Raw genomic sequence first — 22,934 nt, 5'->3', positions numbered from 1 at the left:
AATAGGGTTGTTTTCCTGTTGATGTTGATAGGCTGTGGATTTGCATTGCATTATGTTAAATTCTTCCATTTTTCACTGTAATATGCTGAGTACATTAATACTTATAAAACTAAACAGTAGAACAGCTTATGAATGAAGATTCTGGCTGATAGTCCAGCTTCTTAGGTATATTTGGGGTCCACGAGTTATGTGTCATATTCCTTTTAAGCTTTGAGGCTAAAGGAACAATAAATACTTTCCTGTCTAACTTTGGTTTCTCACCATGGAAACCTCAAGCAACAGCTGGGCTCCAAGAGCTTCTCACTCTCTTGGCTGCTAAAAATGTTTTGAGAGGTCTTTTCTTTTTTGTTGTGGTGGATGACAAATCCCCACCACCACCACCTTTTTAAAATGAAATCACTGCTTCAGTTGGTGAGATAATTGTCTTAACTGATTAAGATTACTAATTGGAAGTTCTCAATCTGCAGAATCTTGTGCCCTTGGTAACCTGGAAGCAGCCTTAAAGTTAGCAGAAAGTGTGAGTCACTGTGAGGTTAAGTTCAAACTGCAGTGTGAGTATTTGGTAACACAGGGTGATGCAGACCGAGCCTGGAGGGAGAAGGGGCACTATTTTTATGTCATAAATTTAACAAAATATTTCTTTGAAGCATTTTGGCATCCAATTATGATGCAGTTCATATACATTTTGCAGAACTTAATGGGGCATTTAAAATGTCTGCATTTTGTCTAAACCTTAAGATTGAGCTTTTTAGCCAGTTGCCACCTGTGGGTCAGACCTGTGCGTCAAACCCTCAGGAGAAGGAGGCAAGTCTGGGAGCCCCAAAAAGCCTTGTCCATTATTCTGGTGGACTGTGCAAATGGTGTTATTTTGTTTCTGCTGTGTGAGTAGGGGATTGGCCAGCACAGTTTGGGAGACTGTCTTAGAGAGAAGAGTGCGGATGAATTGAGATTAGGTGCTTCTGCTTCCCTTTCTTGGGGCAGGTGGAGAGGATTCTGACCAGAGTCCTGACTGGGAAGTTACTTGACCTTGCCCTTGCTGGACCTTATCTTTGATTTTTTAACAACACTTATTTGTTTATATATTTATTTATTAGGCAGATTGACAGAGGGAGAGACAGAGAAAAAGGAGAGAGATAAGCACTCAAAGAGATCTTCTATTGTTGATTTACTCCCCAAATGGCCACAATGGCAGGCGCTGGACCAGGCTGAAGCCAGAAGCCTGGAATTCCATCCAGGTGTCTCATGGGTGGCAGGGGCCCAAGCACTTGAGCCATCCTCTGCTGCTTTCCCAGGTGCTTCAACAAGAAGCTGGATCAGAAGTGGAGCTGCTAGGATCAAAGCAGCACTCTGATATGGGATGCTGGCATCACAAACAATGTCTTTTTTTTTAAAACTTTTATTTAATGAATATAAATTTCCAAAGTACGACTTATGGATTACAATGGCTTCCCCCTGATACCGTCCCTCCCACCCACAACCCTCCCCTTTCCCACTCCCTCTCCCCTTCCATTCACATCAAGATTCATTTTCGATTATCTCAATATACAGAAGATCAGCTTAGTATACATTAAGTATGGATTTCAACAGTTTGCTCCCACACAGAAACATAAAGTGAAAAATAATAGATGATTTTTTTTTAATGATGATGAAATCAGAGCAGACCTATTGTCATGTTTAATCCCAGTGAGAGGCAAGTTGGGAATTGATAATTTCTTTTTTTTTTTTTACAGAGGATCAGTTTAGTATGCATTAAGTAAAGATTTCAACAGTTTGCACCCCCATAGAAACACAAAGTGAAATATATTGTTTGAGTACTCGTTATAGCATTAAATCTCAATGCACAGCACATTAAGGACAGAGATCCTACATGAGGAGTAAGTGCACAGTGACTCCTGTTGTTGACTTTACCAATTGACACTCCTGTCTATGGCATCAGTAATCTCCCCATGCTCCAGTCATGAGTTTCCAAGGCTATGGAAGCCCTCTGAGTTCTCCGACTCTTATCTTGTTTAGACAAGGTCATAGTCAAAGTGGAGGTTCTCTCCTCCCTTCAGAGAAAGGTACCTCCTTCTTTGATGACCTGTTCTTTCCACTGGGATCTCACTCACAGAGATCTTTTGCCAGAGTGTCTTGGCTTTCCATGCCTGAAATACTCTCATGGGCTTTTCAGCCAGATCCGAATGCCTTTAGGGCTGATTCTGAGGCCAGAGTGCTATTTAGGACATCTGCCATTCTATGAGTCTGAGTATCTCACTTCCCATGTTGGATCACTCTCCCCTTTATTTACTCCATCGGTTAGTGTTAGCAGGTACTAGACTTGTCTATGTGCTCCCTTTGACTCCCAGTCCCTCCACCATGACCAACTGTGAACTGAAATTGATCACCTGGAACAGTGAGATGGCATTGGTAAATACACCTCGATGGGATTGAATTGGAATCCCCTGGTATGCTTCCAATTCCACCACTTGGGGCAAGTCAGCCACAAACAATGTCTTAATCTGCTCTACTGCAATGCACGCCTTGACCTCATTTTTACCTGCAACATGGAAGCATCTCCAAGGTCATCTCCCAGCCATTGTCCATCTTGGTCTTTGACTTCTGTACTGAGCACCGTGCAAGGTCCATGGTGCCAAAGAACTGCTCCAGGCAGTGAGCACTCAGTGGATGGGGCTGGAGGCTGCATCTTCTGGAGCAACTCAGCAGGAGGAGCAGCTCCAGTTGGGAAGAAAGGGCCCATGGGTGCTCTGAGGCTGAAACGCCCCTCATGGTGGGTGGAAAAGTGGTAGGGAGCATTCAGACTGCGGCAGGGAGGGAGGTCCATGGAGGGGGAGTGGGAGAGATGAAAAGAGGGGAGCTACAAACTTGGCTTAAGCCAGTAGCCATGGTTGCTGAGCAGGCAGATGTCTCATGCAAAATCCCATCTCATCCTTGGGTTGGTCCCTTGTCCACCTTCTGAATTTGGCTCAGACCTCCCTGTGGTTGAAAAGTTCCTGGCACAATCAGGTATTTACATCTCACTGGCCTATAACTGCTCATGTAACCACTGTACCTGAGTGTCTTGCCTGTAATAAATGCCCAAGAAAATACTTCTATAAAGGGAGAGTCCCCATCCCATGGTTACCCGGTTTTGCTTTTTAAAAGCAGTTCGTTCTGGTAATCATTTGTATTGTCTGAATTGCACAAAGTTGGGTTCAGGGTTTGTCATTGTTGGCCGGTGGGTGGCTCTTTTCTAAGATACTGTAAATATAACACCAGTGAGACCATGGCCTAAGTGAAAAACTAGAGAGTTTCTCCTTACTTCCACCTGCCTATCTGTGTGCTTCCTTCTCTTCCATTCCTACGCGAGTAGCCAGCACTCTGAAATCCATCTTTGTCGGTGTGTTGTGGGTTTTGCTTATAGTATTATCACACACATGTGTATAACCAAACCATATGCGATTTTGCTTTCTGGAACTTGATGAAAAATGCATCATCTCTGTTCCCCCTCAGACTTGGGTTCTCTGCTCTGCAGCTGTCCCCCCTCCATCTCACTGCCGGGAATTCAGCACAGCTGTATCCTTGGCCTCCTGGCAGCATTTGGGTCATTTCCAGCCTTACATAGTGCTGCCGAAGACATTCCTGGACTCACGTCCTGGTGCACCTGTGTGTCGGGACCCCTAGGGAAGGCTGTGCAGCCCAGCACTGTGAACATTTAATGCTGAAGGATTCTTTGTTGGGAGGGCTGGGCTGTGCGTTGTAGGATGTTTGCAGCATCCTTGGCCTTAGCCCAGTAGCTGTCAGCAGAGCTCACTGTCCCTCCCTGTAGGTGGAACTAACTATGGCCCCAGACATTGGCAGATGTTCCCTGGGGGACAGAATTGCCCTGGTTCAGAACCACTGTGGTAGGGGATAACAGTGCCACTTGTAGGTCATTGTTTACCGAAGTGGTTGTGCATGCTATACCAGCAGTACAGAAGAGTCGCTTGACTTTCCGCCTCTTCAGCACATTGTATTGTCAGTTTCATGGAGTAGATAAAAAAGTGGTATCTCATTGTGATCTGATTAGTATTTTCTAGGTTTACAGCGACTTTAATACCTCTTTATGCAAGTGTTTGGCCATGTTCTTGTATTTTGCCCACTTTTTTTAGTCGTGTTTTTACTGGTTTTTGAAATATGCTTGTGTATATTCTTGATTGGAATTTCTATATGTTGGATGCATTGCCAATGGCGTCTCCCAGTTTGTTGCCTGGCTTTGCTCATCCTGATTCCTTTGGTCCTAGAACATGTTTTAGGGTTGATGTTAAGTGTTTCATTCATGTTTTGAAACAGAAGTATTCACTTTCCTTTTCATTTCTGTTTGAAGCCTAAGAAACGTGACATTCGCCTGAGACCCAAAATTGGGGGAATTAAATTGGCTTCAGTGGAAACGATGCCCTTCAGAATTGGTTGGGCTCCCAGCCTCTGGGCTGCTTGTCCAATGCAAAGAAGATGGCTTCACATCTGGGACTGTTTGTCATAAAAAGGAAAATACCTAGTGGGTTCACAAGCCACTGCCCTAGAGTGACTCCTTGTCCATCAAAAATAGATGACATCTCCCTAGAGGTGTTTCAGAGCTGAAGGCCAAATGCCCAGGGTTCCTTAACACAAATAGAGAATGAAGGGCCAGCACCGCGGCTCACTAGGCTAATCCTCTGCCTGAGACACCAGCACCCCAGGTTCTAGTTGGGGCGCCGGATTCTGTCCCGGTTGCTCCTCTTCCAGGCCAGCTCTCTGCTGTGGCCCGGGAAGGCAGTGGAGGATGGCCCAAGTGCTTGGGCCCTGCACCTGCATGGGAGACCAGGAGGAAGCACCTGGCTCCTGGCTTTGGATCGGCACAGCGTGCCAGCCGTAGCGGCCATTTGGGGGGTGAACCAATGGAAAAGGAAGACCTTTCTCTCTGTCTCTCTCTCTCTCTCTAACTCTGCCTGTCAAAAATAAAAAAAAAAAGAGAAAATTAAGTTAGATTTTAAAGGAATAGCTACTTTGGGAGAAAGCAAAATTGTCACAATTCTTCAATTTTAAATGTCACTAGCACTTTAAAAAACATTCTGTTTGATTTAATCATAGGCTGAAACTAAATAAAATCCAGCATAGTAAGGCCTCTGTCCAGTGGGAAGGTACTTCTCTCCCCACCCCTTTGCAGTATAGGACAAGGCTGGTGCTTTTACTGTAGGGCATCCTGGAAGTGGGCCTCCAGGTGAGTCACTGTGCTGCCCTGCTACTCAGGATAGCCAAGCTACAACACATGGGGTGTTTGCAGATTTACTGTGGGCTCAGAGGATATTAAGAGACAGCTTGGGATGTGAGGCAAGATAGTTGTCTTCACATATCTGGGGAGTAGCTACGTGGAAGAGAAAAATTGGAAAGATAGAGCTAACCCAGTGGGACATTGTAAAAGGAAAGTGTCACTGTAAGTATGTGGCTTTCTTTACTCTGTACCAAGTCTTTTCAGAGTGCTTTGCATGTCATGCAGTCCTCCTAGGAGGTAGAACTCTTGTCCCATGTAGGGATGAGGAGAGCGGGGCCCAAGGTCACACCACTAGGCAGTGGTAGGGTTGAGGATCTCACCTGGCAGCCTGGCTCCAAGCCTGTCCTCTATGGCAGAAGTGCTCACTGGTCCTAAGGAGGACAGGGCCATGGACTGGCAAGGTGGAGGGTGTTCTGGGTAGACCAGCAGTAAATATAAATATAGAACATTCACATATGCAAACCCATGACCAAGCAGAAGGATGTGTCCTCAGGCTGGAGCTATGGGTACCGTGTTGAGCTTGTGTGCTGTGGGAGCAGTGGAGCCCTGAGGGCCTGCTATACCAAGCTCAGGAGGACAGACAAGACATGCTTCTGGCATTGCAAGGGAGATGCTGCCCTCACTATTCCCCTGGCCTCCTTTTCTCTGATCTGGGTTCTTGGGGAACAAACTGTGGACTTTTGTTACTGCTTCTCTCTTTCCACCTGCCATCTAATCAGCCTCCAAGTTCAGCCAAATCTTCTGCTTTAGTCTTTTCCAGACCCATCTCTTCCTTTCTAGCTCCCCAGCTGTCACTCTCTACCCTGCCTAACCTGATGAGGCCTGCAGGACCTTGATTCTGAAACCTGAGAAGCACATCATGAGAAAGTGGAGTAACAGATCAGTCTCTTTTTGAAAGATGTGCATTAGGAATTCTTACAAAATATTAACAGATAATCCAGCTGGGTATAAAAATGATATCTTACAACAAAGTGGGTTTTATTCTTGGTATGCAAGGTTGGCTTAACATTTAAAGAAAGACATTTTTGTGATTAGTTATGTTAAAAGAAAAAAGAGAAATTATGTGATGTTGATAAGTGCAAAGAATATTAATTTAACACTCAATTATGATAAGAGTTTTTTTTAGCAAACTAGGATTAGATGGAAATTATTTAACCTGTTAGAGAATAGCTACAAGGGGCTGGTGCTGTAGTGCAGTGGGTTAAGCTGCCACCTGCAGCACTGGCATCCCATATGGGTGCCAATTTGAGTCCCAGTTGCTCCTCTTCTAATCCAGCTCCCTGCTGATGTGCCTGGAAAAGCAGTGAAAGATGGCCCAGGTGCTTGGACCCCTGTACCCCTGTGGGAGACCCACAAGAGGCTGCTGGCTCCTGGCTTTGGCCTGGCCCCACCTCCATAATCGCAGCCATCTGGGGAGTGAACCAGCAGATGGAAGCATGTGCTCTCTCTTTGTCTTTCCTCTCTCTGTAACTCTGTATTTGAAATAAATAAATAAATCTTTAAAAGATATCTGTAAAAGAACCCTCTATGGTAAGTCATGTACTTTCCCCTGAAGTTTAGAACAAGAAAAGAATGTTCACTGTATCCAATTCAATGTCATATTAGAGGTCCTAGCTAGTGCAACAAACCAAGATACAGAAGTACATAAGAATTGGAAAGAAATGAAAACCATCATTACTTACAGATGAAATAATTCTCTATATCAGAAGTCTAAAAGACTCTATATGAAAGCTATACTAATAAGTAATAACTTTAGAAAACTTGATGGATACAAGATATATTTATGAAAAATATCAGTGTTTCTATTTATCGTCAAGTAAAGAAGAAATTTAGAAATTGGTAACATGTACAGTAGCATCAGAATTTATGGAGATAAACTTAACAACAACAACAAAAAACAAAAAACCTCAGACCTCCACTAAAAACTTTCAACACTATTAAGGGAAGTTTAATGATTGCAGTAAAATTAGGTGCAGATAAAGAATATACCATAATCTTAGATTGGAAGACTCAGTTTGTAAAGAGGGTAGGTCTTCCCCAGATTCGAGTTATAAATTCAGTATACTCACAAACAATATTCTACCTCCCTCTCCTTCTGCTTTTCAAATTACATATGCATATATATATATATATATATATATATATATTTAAAAGGTACATAACTTGACCAGTGGTAAGAAAAAATCCAAATACCCACAAATGCATTTGTTTATATAATATATATATGTATATTTATCTGATTTATGATAAAATTAGAGTTAAGTGGAGAGGAGATAGCCTTTTTACTAAATGGTTTGAGAAAAATATATATCTACCTGGGGAAAAAATGTATCTTACATCTGTGTGATATGACCCACAAAAATCAGACCCAGCTGAATTGCACATCTATATGTGAGAAGTAGTAATGAAGTTTTTTTTTTTTTTTTTTTTTTTGACAGGCAGAGTGGACAGTGAGAGAGAGAGACAGAGAGAAAGGTCTTCCTTTGCCGTTGGTTCACCCTCCAATGGCCGCCGCGGCCGGCGCGCTGCGGCCGGCGCACCACGCTGATCCGATGGCAGGAGCCAGGAGCCAGGTGCTTTTCCTGGTCTCCCATGGGGTGCAGGGCCCAAGCACCTGGGCCATCCTCCACTGCACTCCCTGGCCACAGCAGAGGGCTGGCCTGGAAGAGGGGCAACCGGGACAGAATCCGGCGCCCCGACCGGGACTAGAACCTGGTGTGCCGGCGCCGCTAGGCGGAGGATTAGCCTAGTGAGCCGCGGCGCCGGCCAGTAATGAAGTTTTTTAAGGGCAACATGGAAAATATCTTTAAGACCTTGATGTCAGCAAACATTTTTAAAACAGGAGGCAAAACTAACCATACAATGAAAAGTATATAGGACTTCATTAATATCTACAACTTCCTTTTTTTTAAATGCATCATGGCGACCAGCACTGTGGCACAGCAGTGAAATCACCACCAGCAGCATCCCATATGAGTACCAGTTTCATTCTTGGCTGCTCCACTTCTATTCTGGCTCCCTGCTAATGTGCCTGAGAAGACAGCAGAGAATAAGCCAAGTGCTTGGGCCCCTGCCACCACATGGGAGACCAAAATGGAGTTCCAGGCACCTAACTTCAGCCTGGCCCAGCCCTGGCCATTGCTGATATTTGGGGAGTGAAATAGAGGATGGGAGATCTCTTTCTTCCTCTGTCTCGTCCCTCCCTCTCCTGCACTCTGAGTTTCAAATAAATAGATTTTATTTTTTTAGAAAAAGACATGAAGTAAATGCAAAGCACCACACAGAGGTAGAAGATATTTTCAGCACATGAAAGAGAAATTTCAATCCAAATTATATAAAGAACTTCTTCAAATCAAAAAGAGAAAAGAAATCCTGGCTTAAAAAAAATAAATGGGCAAAGTATGTCTTCCCTTAGCATCTTTGGAGAGTGGTTCCAGGCCCAAAATCTATGATGCTCAAGCCCCTTATATAAAATGGTGTGATATTTACACAGAATCTGTGCACATCCTTCCACTTGCTATAAATCATCTCTGACTTATACCTAATGTGATATAAATGCTGGATAAATTGTTATTATGCTATATTATTTAGGGAACCATGATAAAAATGTACGCACTGATGCACTACATACCTATTTTTTTCTGGATGTTTTTGATCAAGTACAGTGGGCCAGCTGTACTTGGAGACTTCATCTAGATGGATATTAAGGTATGACTGTGCCCAGGTTCATTTGTCATCAGAGAAAGCAAATGAACCACAGTAAGTCCTCCGTACATGCAAATCCAGTGGTAAAATAAGATAAGGAAAAAAAAATCAAATATTGGCAAGGCTGTGAAACAACCAGAATGCTGCATTTGGGAAAGTAAACTTGTGCCCTTTTAGTAACTGGCAGTTTGTAAGAAAGGTGAGCCCAAGCCTATCTTAGGACCCAGAACTCTGATCCTCAAGTAGATTCCATACTGTAATGTGTACGTACATTCACCAGAAGACACGCAAGTATTCTCAATAACCTGAAACTACAAGGACCTAAATAGCCACAGCAGAATGAACACCTCAACAGTGGTATACTCACGTAAGAGGGGATATCACATAGCAGTAAGAACGCACGATCTTTAAGTCCACATACCAGTGTAGACCGCAAGTGTCCAATTGAACAAAAGAACTAGGTGGAGTGTGATGCTTTTTTTACAGAAGGAGAAGCTAGCTGACTGCTGGGTGCAACATGGGGGAGGGAAGCAATCAGAAGGGGACTTTAAGGGGTTCTGTTTGGACGAGTCTGTTTATCTCATGAACATCCAGTGACCAGTGTACTCCCCTGTATGCATCTTGAACTGTAGTAAAAAGGAAAACCATACTACAGGACAGTGGGACAAGAGAGTGAAAGTTCTTGGAAAAGTGGTTCCTGAAGTGCGAGATGGTGGATTTGTAAGGACTGAAGGCAGGAAGGTGCTGGGGACATTTGCAAAGGAGGGCTGAAGAACTTGGGTAGGAGGAGAGGAGGGAGGGCCTGGGGTTGAGGGGGCTTGGGGATGGGGCGGGAAGACTGGATGTAGGACTTGTAAGCTGGATGCTGACTCTGGAGGATGATGAGGTTCAGATGGTGAGGAGCTGCATGAGGAAAGGTGGAGATCACTGGAGTTCAGGCAGGCAAGGGGTGGAGAAAGCCAGGAGGGCACCGAGCAGGTGTTCTGAGTGTGTGATGACCTAAGTCAGATATTGTTGGGTCTTAGAGGCCAAAGGAAGGTGGTGGTCCAGTCGACGTCTGCAGCCTGTACTCACATAACCGCAAAGACAAAATCCAACTTCAGCTACCATGAGCAAAAATGAGAATTTATTGTCTTCCATCAGTGAAGGGTTGGGGCAGGGCTTCAGACCTGCCAGATGCAGTTGTGAATGTTGTCCTGGGGACTGCTGTCCACTTCCTTTCCCTCCTATTTCTTTTTTTTTTTTGACAGGCAGAGTTAGACAGAGAGAGACAGAAAGAAAGGTCTTCCTTTTTGCCGTTGGTTCACCCTCCAATGGCTGCCATGGCCGGCGCGCTGCGGCCGGCGCACCACGCTGATCCGATGGCAGGAGCCAGGAGCTTATCCTGGTCTCCCATGGGGAGCAGGGCCCAAGCACTTGGGCCATTCTCCACTGCCTTCCCGGGCCACAGCAGAGAGCTGGCCTGGAAGAGGGGCAACCGGGACAGAATCCGGTGCCCCAACCAGGACTAGAACCCGGTGTGCTGGTGCCGCTAGGTGGAGGATTAGCCTAGTGAGCCGCGGTGCCGGCCCCCTCCTATTTCAGTTCAGACTTTCAGGGGTGGGCTTCACTTACAGGCAGCTTCCTCCACCAGGAACTGCAGGGAGCTCCTGATCTGGGGTGTCCTCACAGCAAGTCTCCCTGAAGGCACAAGGAGAGATCCAGGGTGACATGGGTTGGCCCCATCTGGATGGTGTACCCACCATTGCGGTGCAGGGTGAACCTGCCACTGAGCCACACTCACTGAGCATGAGGGAGTGGCCTGCCACATCTGCCTTGGAGCTTGGAGCTTACCACGTGGCAGATCCTCCAAGGAGTCTAAGAGGTAAAGATGTGGGGACTGGTGGCCACAGGGCTGCTCATTCCCAGGAACACTGGCTGAATGGTTGTGCGTGGATGCAGAAAACCACAGAGGAGGCCGGCCGTTGACCAGACGCTTCTCTGAATCACATGTGGGTCATACCAGGGTAGTGGTGTTCAGCCCACTTGATGTGCAGCTGTGACCTCTGCTGGGATATTGTGTGTCCACTCTGCCTCTTCAAGTGCCGCATCTCTGAGCTGTCTCCTGTCACCTAACCACTGTGTGTTCTTCCTCATTTCAACCAGTTGGGGTTTCTTTTTTGTTTCACCTTCCTGTTTGTCTGTAATGCTCATCTTGCTTTTCCATCTTTGTGTGCATTTCTCTTTTCTCTGGCCTCATCTCAGGGAGGAGGATGAAGAGGAGGAGGAAGAGGAGCAGCCAGTCACGGAGCCCAATTCAGAGGAAGAGAGAGAGGATGATGCTCAATATCAAAGCAAGGACAGGTACTGAGGGCTGGGCCCTCCCAGGTGCACCTGCAGATCCCAGCTGCTTCCTAATGGCCCGTCTGTCCCTTCCTTTAAGTGGTTCCCTTCCTACCTCACTAGCTCACCCTGGCGAACCTGTACTTACCCTGCACATGGAGCCCTAGGTTGCTGAGTTTTGTAGAAGTAGCTGAGCACATTGTGGGCATCTGAGAACTGCAGTTTGTGTTCAAGTCCTGCCCTCCTAACCACACTCTGGAAAAATCACCCACTTGGTTTTCTTCCCACTTTTCTCTCTCACTGAGTGCTTTAGCTCAACAAGATTGACAATGACTAAAAGGTTTCTTGTTGCTAAAAAGATCTGAGGCTTTTATCATTCTAATAAGTCTTCAGTGTGATCCCATGTGTCTTCCTACTGATTTCACCAGTATGATGTTAGCTGAAATGTGTCTTTAACTACTGTATTTGTGACTCAAGTTTCTGTCCAAATGGCCAGGAACATTTTTCACTCCATGCGGGTTAGGACAATTTTTCTAGCATGTGTTTCATACCCAGAAAAACTAATATTAACTTTGCAGCCCTCTAGGGAATTTGCCGTCCTCTGCTCACCTGGGTCAGGTGCCTTTCCATCTTCAGCCAGTGGTGGACAGTTCCATGTTTTGTAGGTGTTTTCCCAAGATGGCATTTGTATAATAAAAGTAAAAATTGCTCATGGGGAATTTCATTTCCTAATATTCAAAAAAAAAAGTATTGTGTAATTGATTTCTCTCTGTCGATTGATGCTACAAGTGGATGCTTTATATTAGTGTTTTTCTACAATTAAGCAAAATCAGAAGGATCTTGGGAAGAGAAAACTTTCTCTTGCCAGTTTTGCATTAACAGGATCCTTTGCTGCAGACGCCGCCTCTGCCAGGTTGTCCACACACACACTCACTGGACACTCTGATGCCCCAACTTTCCAGGGGGCTGAGCGTGCTCGCTAAACTGACAAGCTGAGGGTGCTTTCATTTCAACCTTTGGAAATGTCTGAGAAGCCAGCAGAGGAAGGAGAACGAAAGGTATGAGCTGATGGCAGAGAATTAGCCCCACGTCGCAGGCTGAGGGGAGAGAGGGCAGCGTCCGCAGAGCCTATTGCCTGCGCCAATCTGCCGTGCCTAAGGCTGGTGACCGGTGAGGGGTGCTCGGGGAGGGGAGCGTGTTAGGCACGTGGAGAGCTGCAGGAGGTGGTGCAGACTTTCAGGATACACCCGGCTTGGCTCCGGTTGCTTACCCGAGCATGTCCTGTCCCACCCACACCCACCTAAGCCTTGCTCCTCATGTTGGTCAGCACCTCCAGACCAGAGGGAAGAATCTGGCTGGAAAGGGCCGCCTTAGAGGGCATCTCTGTGGTGGATGGGCTGCGTTGCACCAGACTGTTAGTCACTCAGGTACGTGGCTGCTTGTCCTGGAGTCTCTGACTATGCAGGCCAACGGTCCCTTCGTTAGAGACTAGTTAAAGGATGGCAGACAACAAATGCACATAATAAATGCCAGAGCTTACTCTTCACAGTACCCAGCTGTTCTTTAGCCTGGGTCTGCATGCTCTTTGTTTTCTGATGTCAACCTTGGAGACTTAAGAGCTGCTGCTGCCTGTGGCTTTTGGTTGGGTGTTGGGCTCCTCACCTGAGCTCCCACCTATGTACCTGTGCCCAGCACTGCACTGATACCCCGCGGTAGTCTCCTGCAGTCCTCCCGTCAGCCTAGGAAGCTGGCAGTATATATAGATGGAACTCAATTTTTGTTTGGGAAGAAAGTGGCTCGTATTCCATGTCCGAATGGGCATGGCGGGAGTCCGTTGCCCAGGGAGAAGGACCGCAGTTTTCACAAACACACAGTTTAACATAGATTTTCGAGTTATATGTGTTGAAATATCCCAGTGTCTAAGTCCAATCCCCTGAAGATGGAAAGTTCTTGTTAAATTTAATAACACTTAATTGACACATAAAAAATTGTACATAAGCCTTACAGTGTGATGGTTTGATATATGTCTGTTGTGTAACGATTACCACAATCTGATTAATGAATATATCTATCACTACTCATAATTACGATTTACGTGTGTGTGTGTGGGGGGGTTACCGTGGTTTGTTTTTTTTTTTTTTTTTTTTTTTTTTTAAATAACGGAAACTGTGATGGAAATGGGCCTACTTGGAGGAGTCTGGATGTCACGGGCTCAGCGGTAGGCCCTGGGGATGTATGAAATGGGCCAAGGTTGTGTTCATTGCCCCAGCCCCTCCTTTTGTTTTGGGTCTTTGCATTCCTTCCTGGGGTTTCTTCTGCTTTTCTTTTATGCATAACTGCTTTCGAGAAAGGCTCTGAAAGCAGCTGTGAACGTAGAAGATGACTTTGGGAAATACCTCTTCCTCAGGGTCTGGCTTCTTTACAGGAGGCTGAATTGTCTATTTGACCAAGACAAAGAGATGAAGTTCAAACTGTGGCCATCAGGTGCCTGTACAGCCTGCACGGATGGCAGGTGCAGAAGAGCCTTGGGGGCTGCAACAAATGCCCTCCCCAAGACTCTGTGTGCCCAGAGGCCAGGCCTGCCGGGAGATACTTCCTTGCCCTCTGCAAGTCTTAGGCCAGACTAGCCAGCCTAGGTGACAGCAGGTGTGGTTGGACAAACCAAAGATTCCGGCTGTGGGCGTGTATGCTGCAGTTCAGAATCCCCGGGCTCTGAAGGAAGTGACTGTAAGCGTAGTGGGTTGTCCTGTGTCTTTCTCTCTTTCCTAACCATTGCTCCCTCTCTCCCACATCTCTTTTCTCCCCTCTTTCCTTCCCTGCTGGGCCAGCAGCGAGGCCAGCCCTGCCTCTGAGCACAGCCCTCCTGGAAGGGACGCTGCTCCCCAGAGCTCTGCTGCCTCAGCTGCCTCCAGTGCTGCTTTGCAGGGCAGGCGGCTCCCAGGGGCCACCATGGCGGGGAGCCCCCGGTGCAGCGGGGCCTCTGTGCCTGAGGCCGCCCGGCCTGCCCTCCTGTCAGCCCCCAGCCCTGCCTCAGCCGCTCGGCCCCCCTCCTCCACACCTGGCTCCCTAAAGGCGTCCCCGACCATAGAGAGGCTGCCCTACGTGCCGCACAGCCCCTTCCACCTCTTCTCCTATGACTTTGAGGAGTCTCCCGTGCTCACCAAGGAAAAGGACGCAGAGTCGCAGAAGGAGAACAGGTAGATGGGCTCAGCGGGCGAGAACACAGCCTTCTAATTGCACCCCGTGGCTTGGCTTTTGCTCTGCGTGTGTGTGTGCATGTATGTGTGTGTGGATTTCCATCAGAGCAGAGAGCAGCTGGGGCAGAGACTAACTCTTCACTGTTCACTAACTGGTGACCAGTATTTAGATGAGTTGCAGAAAACTGCCTTCTGTTTGAATTAAAGGGATCTTGGGCTATAACAGTTACTAGTGTGGATATGTAGACATCAGGTTTTAAACATATATATGGGGTGTCAAAATCTCTGCCTGTTGAGCCCACTCATCTTGGGGGGAAGCTTTTTTAACCTGCGGAACACAGCAAAGTGCTCTTCCACCTTGCCGTGCGCCACTGGAATTCTCCTTCCTTTAACACCACTTCCTGGGATTCTATCCCTTTGATCGCATATTGTGAGCCTCACAAGTTCCGGTCTCTCTCTTCGAATAGGTGGGTGTCTTCCGTTCGTTTTCCTTCCCTGGTCCGCAGCTTTGTTTTGTACTCTAATACATGCGTCGTTCTTTTCAAAGATTTCTCCCAGATTGCCTGAGCTGATGCACGGTTGCGTCGTCCATCACTTCATGGGGATCTGATGCCGTGACGTTACTTAACGTGGGCACTTAAATCATTCTTACAAAGCTTGGAGATGGGACGGAGGGAGGTGTGCATGTCAGATCTCGGCAGGGAATGCTGAGCAGGTGCCTTCCTGCCTATCTGGGTGATGGCTCTTGACCGTGGCCTGACTTAGAAGCCCTCTGCTGGGGCAGGGAGCGGGCAGCTGGTAGTCTGAAATTGGTCACTGAGCGTTCTGACGGCTCTCTCAGCTTAGAGTAATCATAGTAGTAGCTGAGGAACAGCTCCTAAAGACTTTGAGAAAAGTTTCAAAATTATGTTTAAATGACATGATGGAAAGAAAACAAACAGAATGTGTTTTTCTGCCCTTTGGTTTTTCCGATATTAAACAATTAATTCCAGTGCCTCAAAGCCTGTCCCGTTTTGCTTCTCCATTTCAGCCAAACTAACTGAATCATGCAATTTGCTGTTCAGCCTTTTTATTTGGTTGGGGGAAGTTGTGTTTTATTTTTAATGGCTCTCGTTAAGTCATACATTTCAAGGGTTGTGAAGGATGTGATTTGTCTCTTGTATATGGGCGTCCCATTTGGTTTTGTCAAAGCCTCGGGGCTTCGGGTTTTGCTGATTGAATTTCAGAAAATGCCTATGTGGACCTCATTGGCAAAGCCAGTGCTCAGACAAATGACACCTCATTTCTGTCAGAAGAAGGGTCTGACTTGATGTTTCAGTTCACATAGGCAGGCCCGGATGTGGCCAGGGGACAGCCATGTCTCTGGGGTCCGCCTGGTGGGTAGGTGGTGGGTAGGCAGATCAGACCTGGGGCTTGCTCCTGAGTTGGTCCATGGGTAACTGAAATGCAGCTTCCTCCCTCCCTGATGTTTCTTCAGCAGTGTCCTGGGAGTGAGGCTTCCCCAGTTACTCCTTTGCTTGGCCCCCTGGAGGTCTCGGAGCTCAGGGCAGCGCCTTCCATCACCCCAGCCTGTCCGGCCGTATTTTATGTTTGCTAAAAACAGAAAGCAGTTCCAGAAGGAGAGGCAGGAAGGAGACCTGGGAAGACCCCGGAGCAGCCCTGGCTAATCCATCCTAAGAAGCAGATAGAGAAGCTGAGAACCTGAAGATGCCGTTCCTCCTGGTTCCCAAGTGCCTTTGTGTTTCTCGGGAGCTGGGAAGTGAGCCTGCCCCTTGGAGGTACAGGCGCTCTGCAGGCCTCATCCAGGTCTTAAGTTCCGGGTTGTTGGTTCATACCATTTTTACCGAGTGAAGCCAGCGTGACTTGTGTACCTCCCAAGAACGATGTGAGGCAGTTAGGTGTTGGAACAAGAATGTCTTAGCAGCCTCATCTTTCTCAGTGGGGCGTTAGCCCTGGAGGGTGGTCCTGGACTCTGTGCTGAGAGTCAGCCTCTGGTGGCGGGGTCCCGATCCATGCATCCTGCCACTTGGTTTCCAAGCTTCATGACTATGGAGAGTGCTGCAGGCTGGGAGCTGTAGAAGCAGATGAGCATAGGTCAAAACATTCATGGAAAAAGGAAGTAAAAGATAAGTTGATTTGGGGGGACAACTTTTGAAATCCATGCACAGTTTTTTTCATAATATGTGTTTTCCTGAACTTTTTGAAGATCCCTTGTGTGCATGGATTTCAGAATTTTTTTATATCAAAATAACCTTTTGATTTTATTCTCCATGAACCATTTGAAGTATGCACATTTAAATGGCCCAGTTGAATATTCAACTGAGTTGCACAAAAACAGCCATGAGTATTTGAGGATTGACTTGGATTGAATAAAGTTTACAGGTTTTTTTTTTTTTAGATGTTTGACAAGAATTTTAATACTGTATGAAAACTAGTGTACCTATTGAATTTTCAGATACTCGCTTCCTGAGGTTTCCACAGATTTGACTACTTAGTGGTTGACTGTAATTGAAAGGGCTATAGTAGAGACCAACCTGTTAGTCATAAAATAACAAAGAAAAAAAACACACACACACAATGCTCCCTCTACCATCCAAAAAGTGCTGACCAGCAAATTGCATGATCCAGTTAGTTTGGCTGAAATTGAGAAGCAAGATTGGGCAACTGTGAGGCATTGGAATTAATTGCTTAGATATTAGAAAAACCAAAGGACAGAAAAACACATTCTGCTTGTTTTATTTCGGTAAAGTCATTTAAACGTAATTTTAGCAAAGCGATCCTATTCAGACACAGTGCAGGCTGGCCGCTGTGGTGGGAGGGGGTGGCTTCAGCTGCAGTGCTGGGAGGACAGGCCGTGTCCAGCGTGCTAAGGAGGGCGGCTCTGGAGCGTACCTCAGGTGGGTAGCATCTGGGCCTTGTCCTGACCAGCCTGGGGTGTCATGGCAGCTCCCCCTCCCTACCACAGCACAGAGCTTGCTGCCCTGTTCTCTCCCTCTCTGTTCCTTAGCTCTCACTCCCTCCCTTCTCTTCTTCCTTCTTACTGTATTTTCTCTGCCTTCTCTCTGGCCTGTGGCTCCCAGGCTCCTCTTGGAAAATCAAACCATCCCTCACCTGGAGAAGCAATGATCTTGTTGGACTGGTAAAATTTAGGGTTTTTAAAAGGAGAAAATCAGGGCCCAGAGACCAGTCCCTTGGAGGTGGTGTCTCACAGAGGAGGACCGGAGGTGAAGAGTCTCCCTTAGCCTGGAGGAGCACCCGGGGCTGAGCGCTTGCCTTACTCACGACACCACACTCACAAATAAGGGAAGAGCACCAGCTGAGCTGACTGTAGTCCACAGGATAGGATGGGTTTGGGGACTGTAAATACTTTGTTTTCTGTTATAATTAATGTATTATTGAAAACTGAAATCCCAACTCTGTATTCCACTTTTAAAAACAGATGGCTTATCTTTCATGTTTTTTTATATACAGTTTTTGAATTTTGAGAATATTTTTGCACAGTTGTGATCAAACTGTTATATCCATTTAGCCTGTGTGGTGACATTTTCTATGTTGTCACTTATAGAATTGAGAATCATTTTGAAGGATTTCATAATATTTCATTGATGAACAACGTGTCACACTTCCTTAGCATTCCCTGCAGTGTTGCACTTGATTGGGTAGTTTCCAGCTTTTCATTACCATCTAGCTAATGCTACAAGTCTTGGTGCAAGACATTTCAGTATATACATAGCCATAACCTTATGGTAGTGGCCCAGAAGTAGGACTGCCCTGTCCAGTGAGTGATATCTATGTTTTGAAGTCGTGTTCTTTTCCAGAAGGGTTAGTGTCAATGTCTCTTGCTGGGGGTGTGGACTGGATTCCTCCCAGGTAAGGAAGCCTGTGCATATATCCCATAGTGACCCTGGTGGGCCCTCACATACAGCACTGCGCGCCTGGCCAGTGTAGGCCGAGGAGTCGGCTCTGCCCTGTGTCCGGGGAGACCGAGGGGCAGAGCTCCTTGCATCTTGTTTCTAGCACACTGTGGGTATCTGCCTGATGATTTGTTTCCTGGGCATGCTCTAGGTGATGATAGCTGAATACCAACTGCTAAAGGCCATCTGTTCTGAAAAAAAAAAAAAAAAAACAAAGAAAACACTAGAATTTTGTACATCCTGAAGTGTAGCCTGTCAGAGGGGAGGGACAAGTGATCAGAGCATATGTTATACTAGTGGCTGTGATTTTGGTTCAGGGGAGATGAAAACGGGAATACACACTTCAAAGTCGTGGGCATCCTGATGGTGTGGGGCAGTCTCTCCTTCATCCCTAGGCAGAGGATGGGATCAGATTTAATCAATGAAATTGATTAGAAAATGCCTGAAGCAGAAACCTTCACAAGGAACTTCTTCAGCCAAACCTGGGGTGTTTTCTAGACTTGTCATGGCACAAATGCTAATTCTGCTGTGAGAGGGGAGAAAAATCTTTGCGGCTCAAATGAAAATAATTGGATTCTTTATTTATGTTAGCAAATAGTTATAAGACAGGCTTTAAGAGACAAGAACTGTGAGGTGTTTAGTGAAACTCTGTTATATAAATTCTGCTGCCTACTGGTTTTGGACGTTGGGAAACTTGATAGGAATCGATCGGAAGGCAGTTAGTAAATCTCTTTAGGTTAGAATCATCACGGACAGATCTGCGTTTCTTACACAAATTAGGATGATTCCATCTACTGACTTGTTGTCTTTTCTCCACCCCTACCCCCCCCCCCAACCCATACCTGTGCACTTTTTAGATATGCCAACTTTGGCAACAGCACTTACAACTCGGCAAGACCCCCTGCTGGGCCTGGGGGACCCACTACCACCACATCATCTCTCTCGCCACCTCAGGAGCCCAGGTCATCAGAAAGGTGAGCTTTGTGAGCACGCTGATGGTTCCACTGTCCCCAGGAGGAGGGAATTGGGTTAAAGGAGAAGTACAAGCAAAAGGCATACTCTGAAGTATTTTCCCTTACAGAACATAGTCTACAGGCAAGAATATTTTCCATTTCACACTGTGTACTGAGTAAATATCTTATCAGACATGAGATTTTATTGGTAGCATTATCTCAGCCCTCTCTGTACTTACCAGAAGGAGCATAAAAATTTCTTCTGAAATATTTAAGTGTGCATGTTTGGTTCACCCCTTAAAACAACTCAAGATGTTATGTAAGCTCTGCAGTTTGTCTTATATCCATCAGTTTCACTTTGAATGATTGAATCCATGTAAATCAGAAGGTAAGCAGGCCCATTAAGGTGTGTGTAATTAATCTCGGACCTACTGAAAGAGACAGTGATTATATGGGTACATGGGAGGAATTTGACTTGGCAAGAGTATTAGACCACCAGAAATTAACTGATGATTGCTCCTAGAAACCAGTGATTGCACAAGGATGTGTTTACAAGAGAAAGGTAAGACCTGTCATTTTAGAACAATTAAGAACAAGTTGCCCTTACATGGCAAGAGTGCTCAGTTGGAGACAACTGGTCAGGGTTCCAACTCACTCACTTGGAAGTTATTTAATCCCTGAGGGTAAAATGCTAACTGTGCCAGCTCTTACCTTAAAGGGTGGTTTTGTTGAGCAAGTGAAAATGTCTGCATGAGGGGGTTGTGTGGAGCTAAGCGTGTGTATCTCGTGTTGGGGGTGCAGCATAGGGGAGGCTGGTGTATAACTTTTGGTCGTTCATGGTTCACCAGGAACAGAGACTGAAGCCACTCAGAAAGATCATCATCTGGGTGAGGTCATCATAGAGATGACCCTTGCTATATTGGAGTCCGACTGATTGGATGTCACACATCTTGCACCTGCCAGGTTGTCAGATGCTACAGGGCTTGAGCCAGGCTCCATTCATTCTGTGTCCCCCACGATACCTGGGGCCTGGCTACAGGAGAGCCACATGGACCGTGGATGAAGGAGCAAGTGAGTTAGCCACCCATTGGTTGGAAGCACGTTGGAGGTTCATGAAGCTGGGAAATTAAAAGGATAGGGGAGTGGCCCATGGGTTTACCAAAGCCCTAAGCTTTGGGGGTGGGAGAGAGGGGCTCCTCTTGGGTTCTGGAGGGGAAGCCCCAGCCGTGGCCACCTTCCCAATTCCCAGAAGCCAAGTCCAGGTTTGAGCTGGGAAGTCCAGGATCCAGGCTCCTGAAGGACCCCCGGCTACCTGTCCTTCCTGGTTTGTACTTCCTGACTTGCTCCTCGGGGCACATAAGTCAGGAAGGGTGGAGCTGGTTCCTGGAGGACCTGGAAGATCAGAGTAGGGATTAGACTATTCTGTGACCATGGGAATTGTTTGGATTTGGAAGCAGGAGGTCAGAAGCTCTAATTTGTCAGCAACGTAGAGCGGACGAGTAGAGCCAGACTGCAGGAACAGCGGCTGCTGGCCACAGTACTTGGGTGGACATGGCTGGAGGCTGGAAGCAGGGAAGCAGTGAGAGTCCAGACCTGCACAAGTGTATGGATGGCAAAAACTAGGAACTCAGGAGAAGAATAAAATCAGATCAGGGGTTCAACCTATGGTATGCAATGTCTGCTGGGCCTGTGTGGCACCCGGGGACATCCTTGGGAGGCCCTGGGAAGGTGTGGGCTAAGTGGTTGTAGGTTTGAAGGAGGCACTGGGATTAAATCACTATTAGGGAGCCTTTGCTCTGAGACCCAGCAGGCCATTACCCCAGCAATGGAGTAAGACACATGTCTTCCAAGTTCACATTCTCTTTACAGCATACTCTGGCCAAAGGAGCCTGGTTACTTTCGCCACCTACCAGGCCCACAGGCAGTACTGTCACCTCAAATAGTTCACTCCTCCATTTATATTTGTATGTTCTTTCAACTCTCACCGTGTGCAGCTTTGAAAACCACATGATGACTCTCAGAATACTGGATGTGCAGTGTTGTGATAACACCAGGAAGCCGGGGGCCTGGCTGCATCTCCACTTCTTACTCTTACCTGGAAAGCTTGTGTTGTGTGATTGGGAAAAAAAGAAAAAAAGTTTTCTGATTCTAAGTCATGCTCATGTACCTTGCCTGAGAGTATTTTGTCAGTTAGACTTAAGGATTTATCATTTGCATTTTTAAAAGATGTTTTTATTTTTTAATTTGAAAGAGGATAGAGACAGAGAGATCTTAGATCCATCTGCTGGTTCATCCCCAAATGGCCACAACAGCTGGTGCTGAGCCAGGCCAAAGCCAGGGGCCAGTAACTCCATCTGGGTCTCCCATGTGGGTGGCAGGGGCTCACCCAATTAGACTAACATCCACTGCCTTTCCAGGCACATTAGCAGGAAGCTTGATCAGAAGCAGAGCAGCCGGGACTCGATCCAGCATTCTATATGGGATGCAGGTGTCGCCAGCTTTGGCTTAACTCCCACACCACAGCGCCATCCTCTCTTTATTTTTGACACCCGAATGCTTTGGGTGTCACTCAGAATCTGATCTCACACATAAGCCTTTTCTGCCCTGTGGATGAGGCGTTTGGTTGTTTTTACTTAGGTGTGTACCTCAGTGGAGTTAGTAAGACAGACCGTTTCATGTAACCTTGTGTTATACAGCAGCAAGCCTCCTTCTCCTAAGGCAGGATATTGAGCTGTCATGGAGCATGGTTGCCTTTGGACAGTGAGAACCCACATCTTCTGTCAATGCACTTCTAGCCAGCAAACGTTGTGCCAGGAGCCGGCACAGTCCTGGGGGGCTCTAGAACTCCGCTGCTTCAATTGGGAAGCAACACTCCCTTCTGGGAAGTCCTAGGAAAGTCAGGCCAACTCAAACACCCCTGCAGGCATCTCATTCCGCTTTGCAAAAGCAGTTGGGCATCAACATGAGCTTAGAGTTTTCCAATTTCCCCCAAACAAATAAATGTGTTGGGGATTCATAAAACTTGGGTTGATAAAAGGACCTACAAAGGAAGAACTGAAAAAAACAGCACCCTCAATTAAGTCAGGGCAAAGGCATTAAAACGAGTCCACCTTTCTGTCCCCACTACAGCCGCATCTGAAGAGCTCCCTTTTAGAAAGAGTGTCGCCTTAATTTTCATGAAATTGGAACTTGAGTTGTGCCAAAACCAAACAAGGAAATCTGAGCTATTTTGCAGAGGCCCTCAGGGATACACAAGGCAACTATTGAATGAAAGCAGACTTAAAAAAAAAAAAAAAAAAAAAACCTTCAATTTTGAAAATGTACTTTCTGAGCAGAGAAGTTCTAAATATTTTGTTTTTGAGAGAAAACAAAATTACAGGCATCTCTGAACCATGCCTATGCCAGTGTTCAAATGAAACAAATAAACAAGCAAACAATAACCACAGCAGAAGCAAATGCACGCCCCAGCCCTGGGGCCTGCGGGCCTCCGTCTTTTCCTTGCTTGCCGTGATGTCTCCACCTTGTGGGTCTTTTCAGAAATGGCAGCTGGAGGCTCCTTGGTGTTCAGATTTTTAGT

The 22,934-nt window shown here is 46.4% G+C and overlaps 1 protein-coding gene across 12 annotated transcripts in view; it reads left to right on the top strand.

Annotated features, from left to right (window-relative positions):
• FHOD3 (formin homology 2 domain containing 3) overlaps nucleotides 1–22,934 on the top strand; it is a 483,564-nt gene that overhangs the window by 341,332 nt on the left and 119,298 nt on the right. For 4 of the 12 annotated variants that reach the window (XM_017344116.4, XM_017344115.4, XM_017344114.4 and 1 more), the window contains exons 11-13: nucleotides 11,216–11,314; nucleotides 14,122–14,490; nucleotides 19,262–19,378. In XM_017344116.4, the coding sequence (XP_017199605.4) occupies nucleotides 11,216–11,314; nucleotides 14,122–14,490; nucleotides 19,262–19,378 (585 nt within the window). The remainder of the gene's footprint in view (nucleotides 1–11,215; nucleotides 11,315–14,121; nucleotides 14,491–19,261; nucleotides 19,379–22,934) is intronic. The other 8 variants (XM_008261223.5, XM_089305775.1, XM_002713503.6 and 5 more) reach the window with 3 other exon arrangements.

Source organism: Oryctolagus cuniculus, chromosome 10 (genome assembly GCF_051225735.1).
Source record: "Oryctolagus cuniculus isolate XC-2025 breed Fujian yellow rabbit chromosome 10, ASM5122573v1, whole genome shotgun sequence".
NCBI classification, from domain to species: domain Eukaryota; kingdom Metazoa; phylum Chordata; class Mammalia; order Lagomorpha; family Leporidae; genus Oryctolagus; species Oryctolagus cuniculus.
The sequence above is the reverse complement of the archived record's forward strand: the minus strand, read 5'-3'. Positions and strand labels throughout refer to the sequence as shown.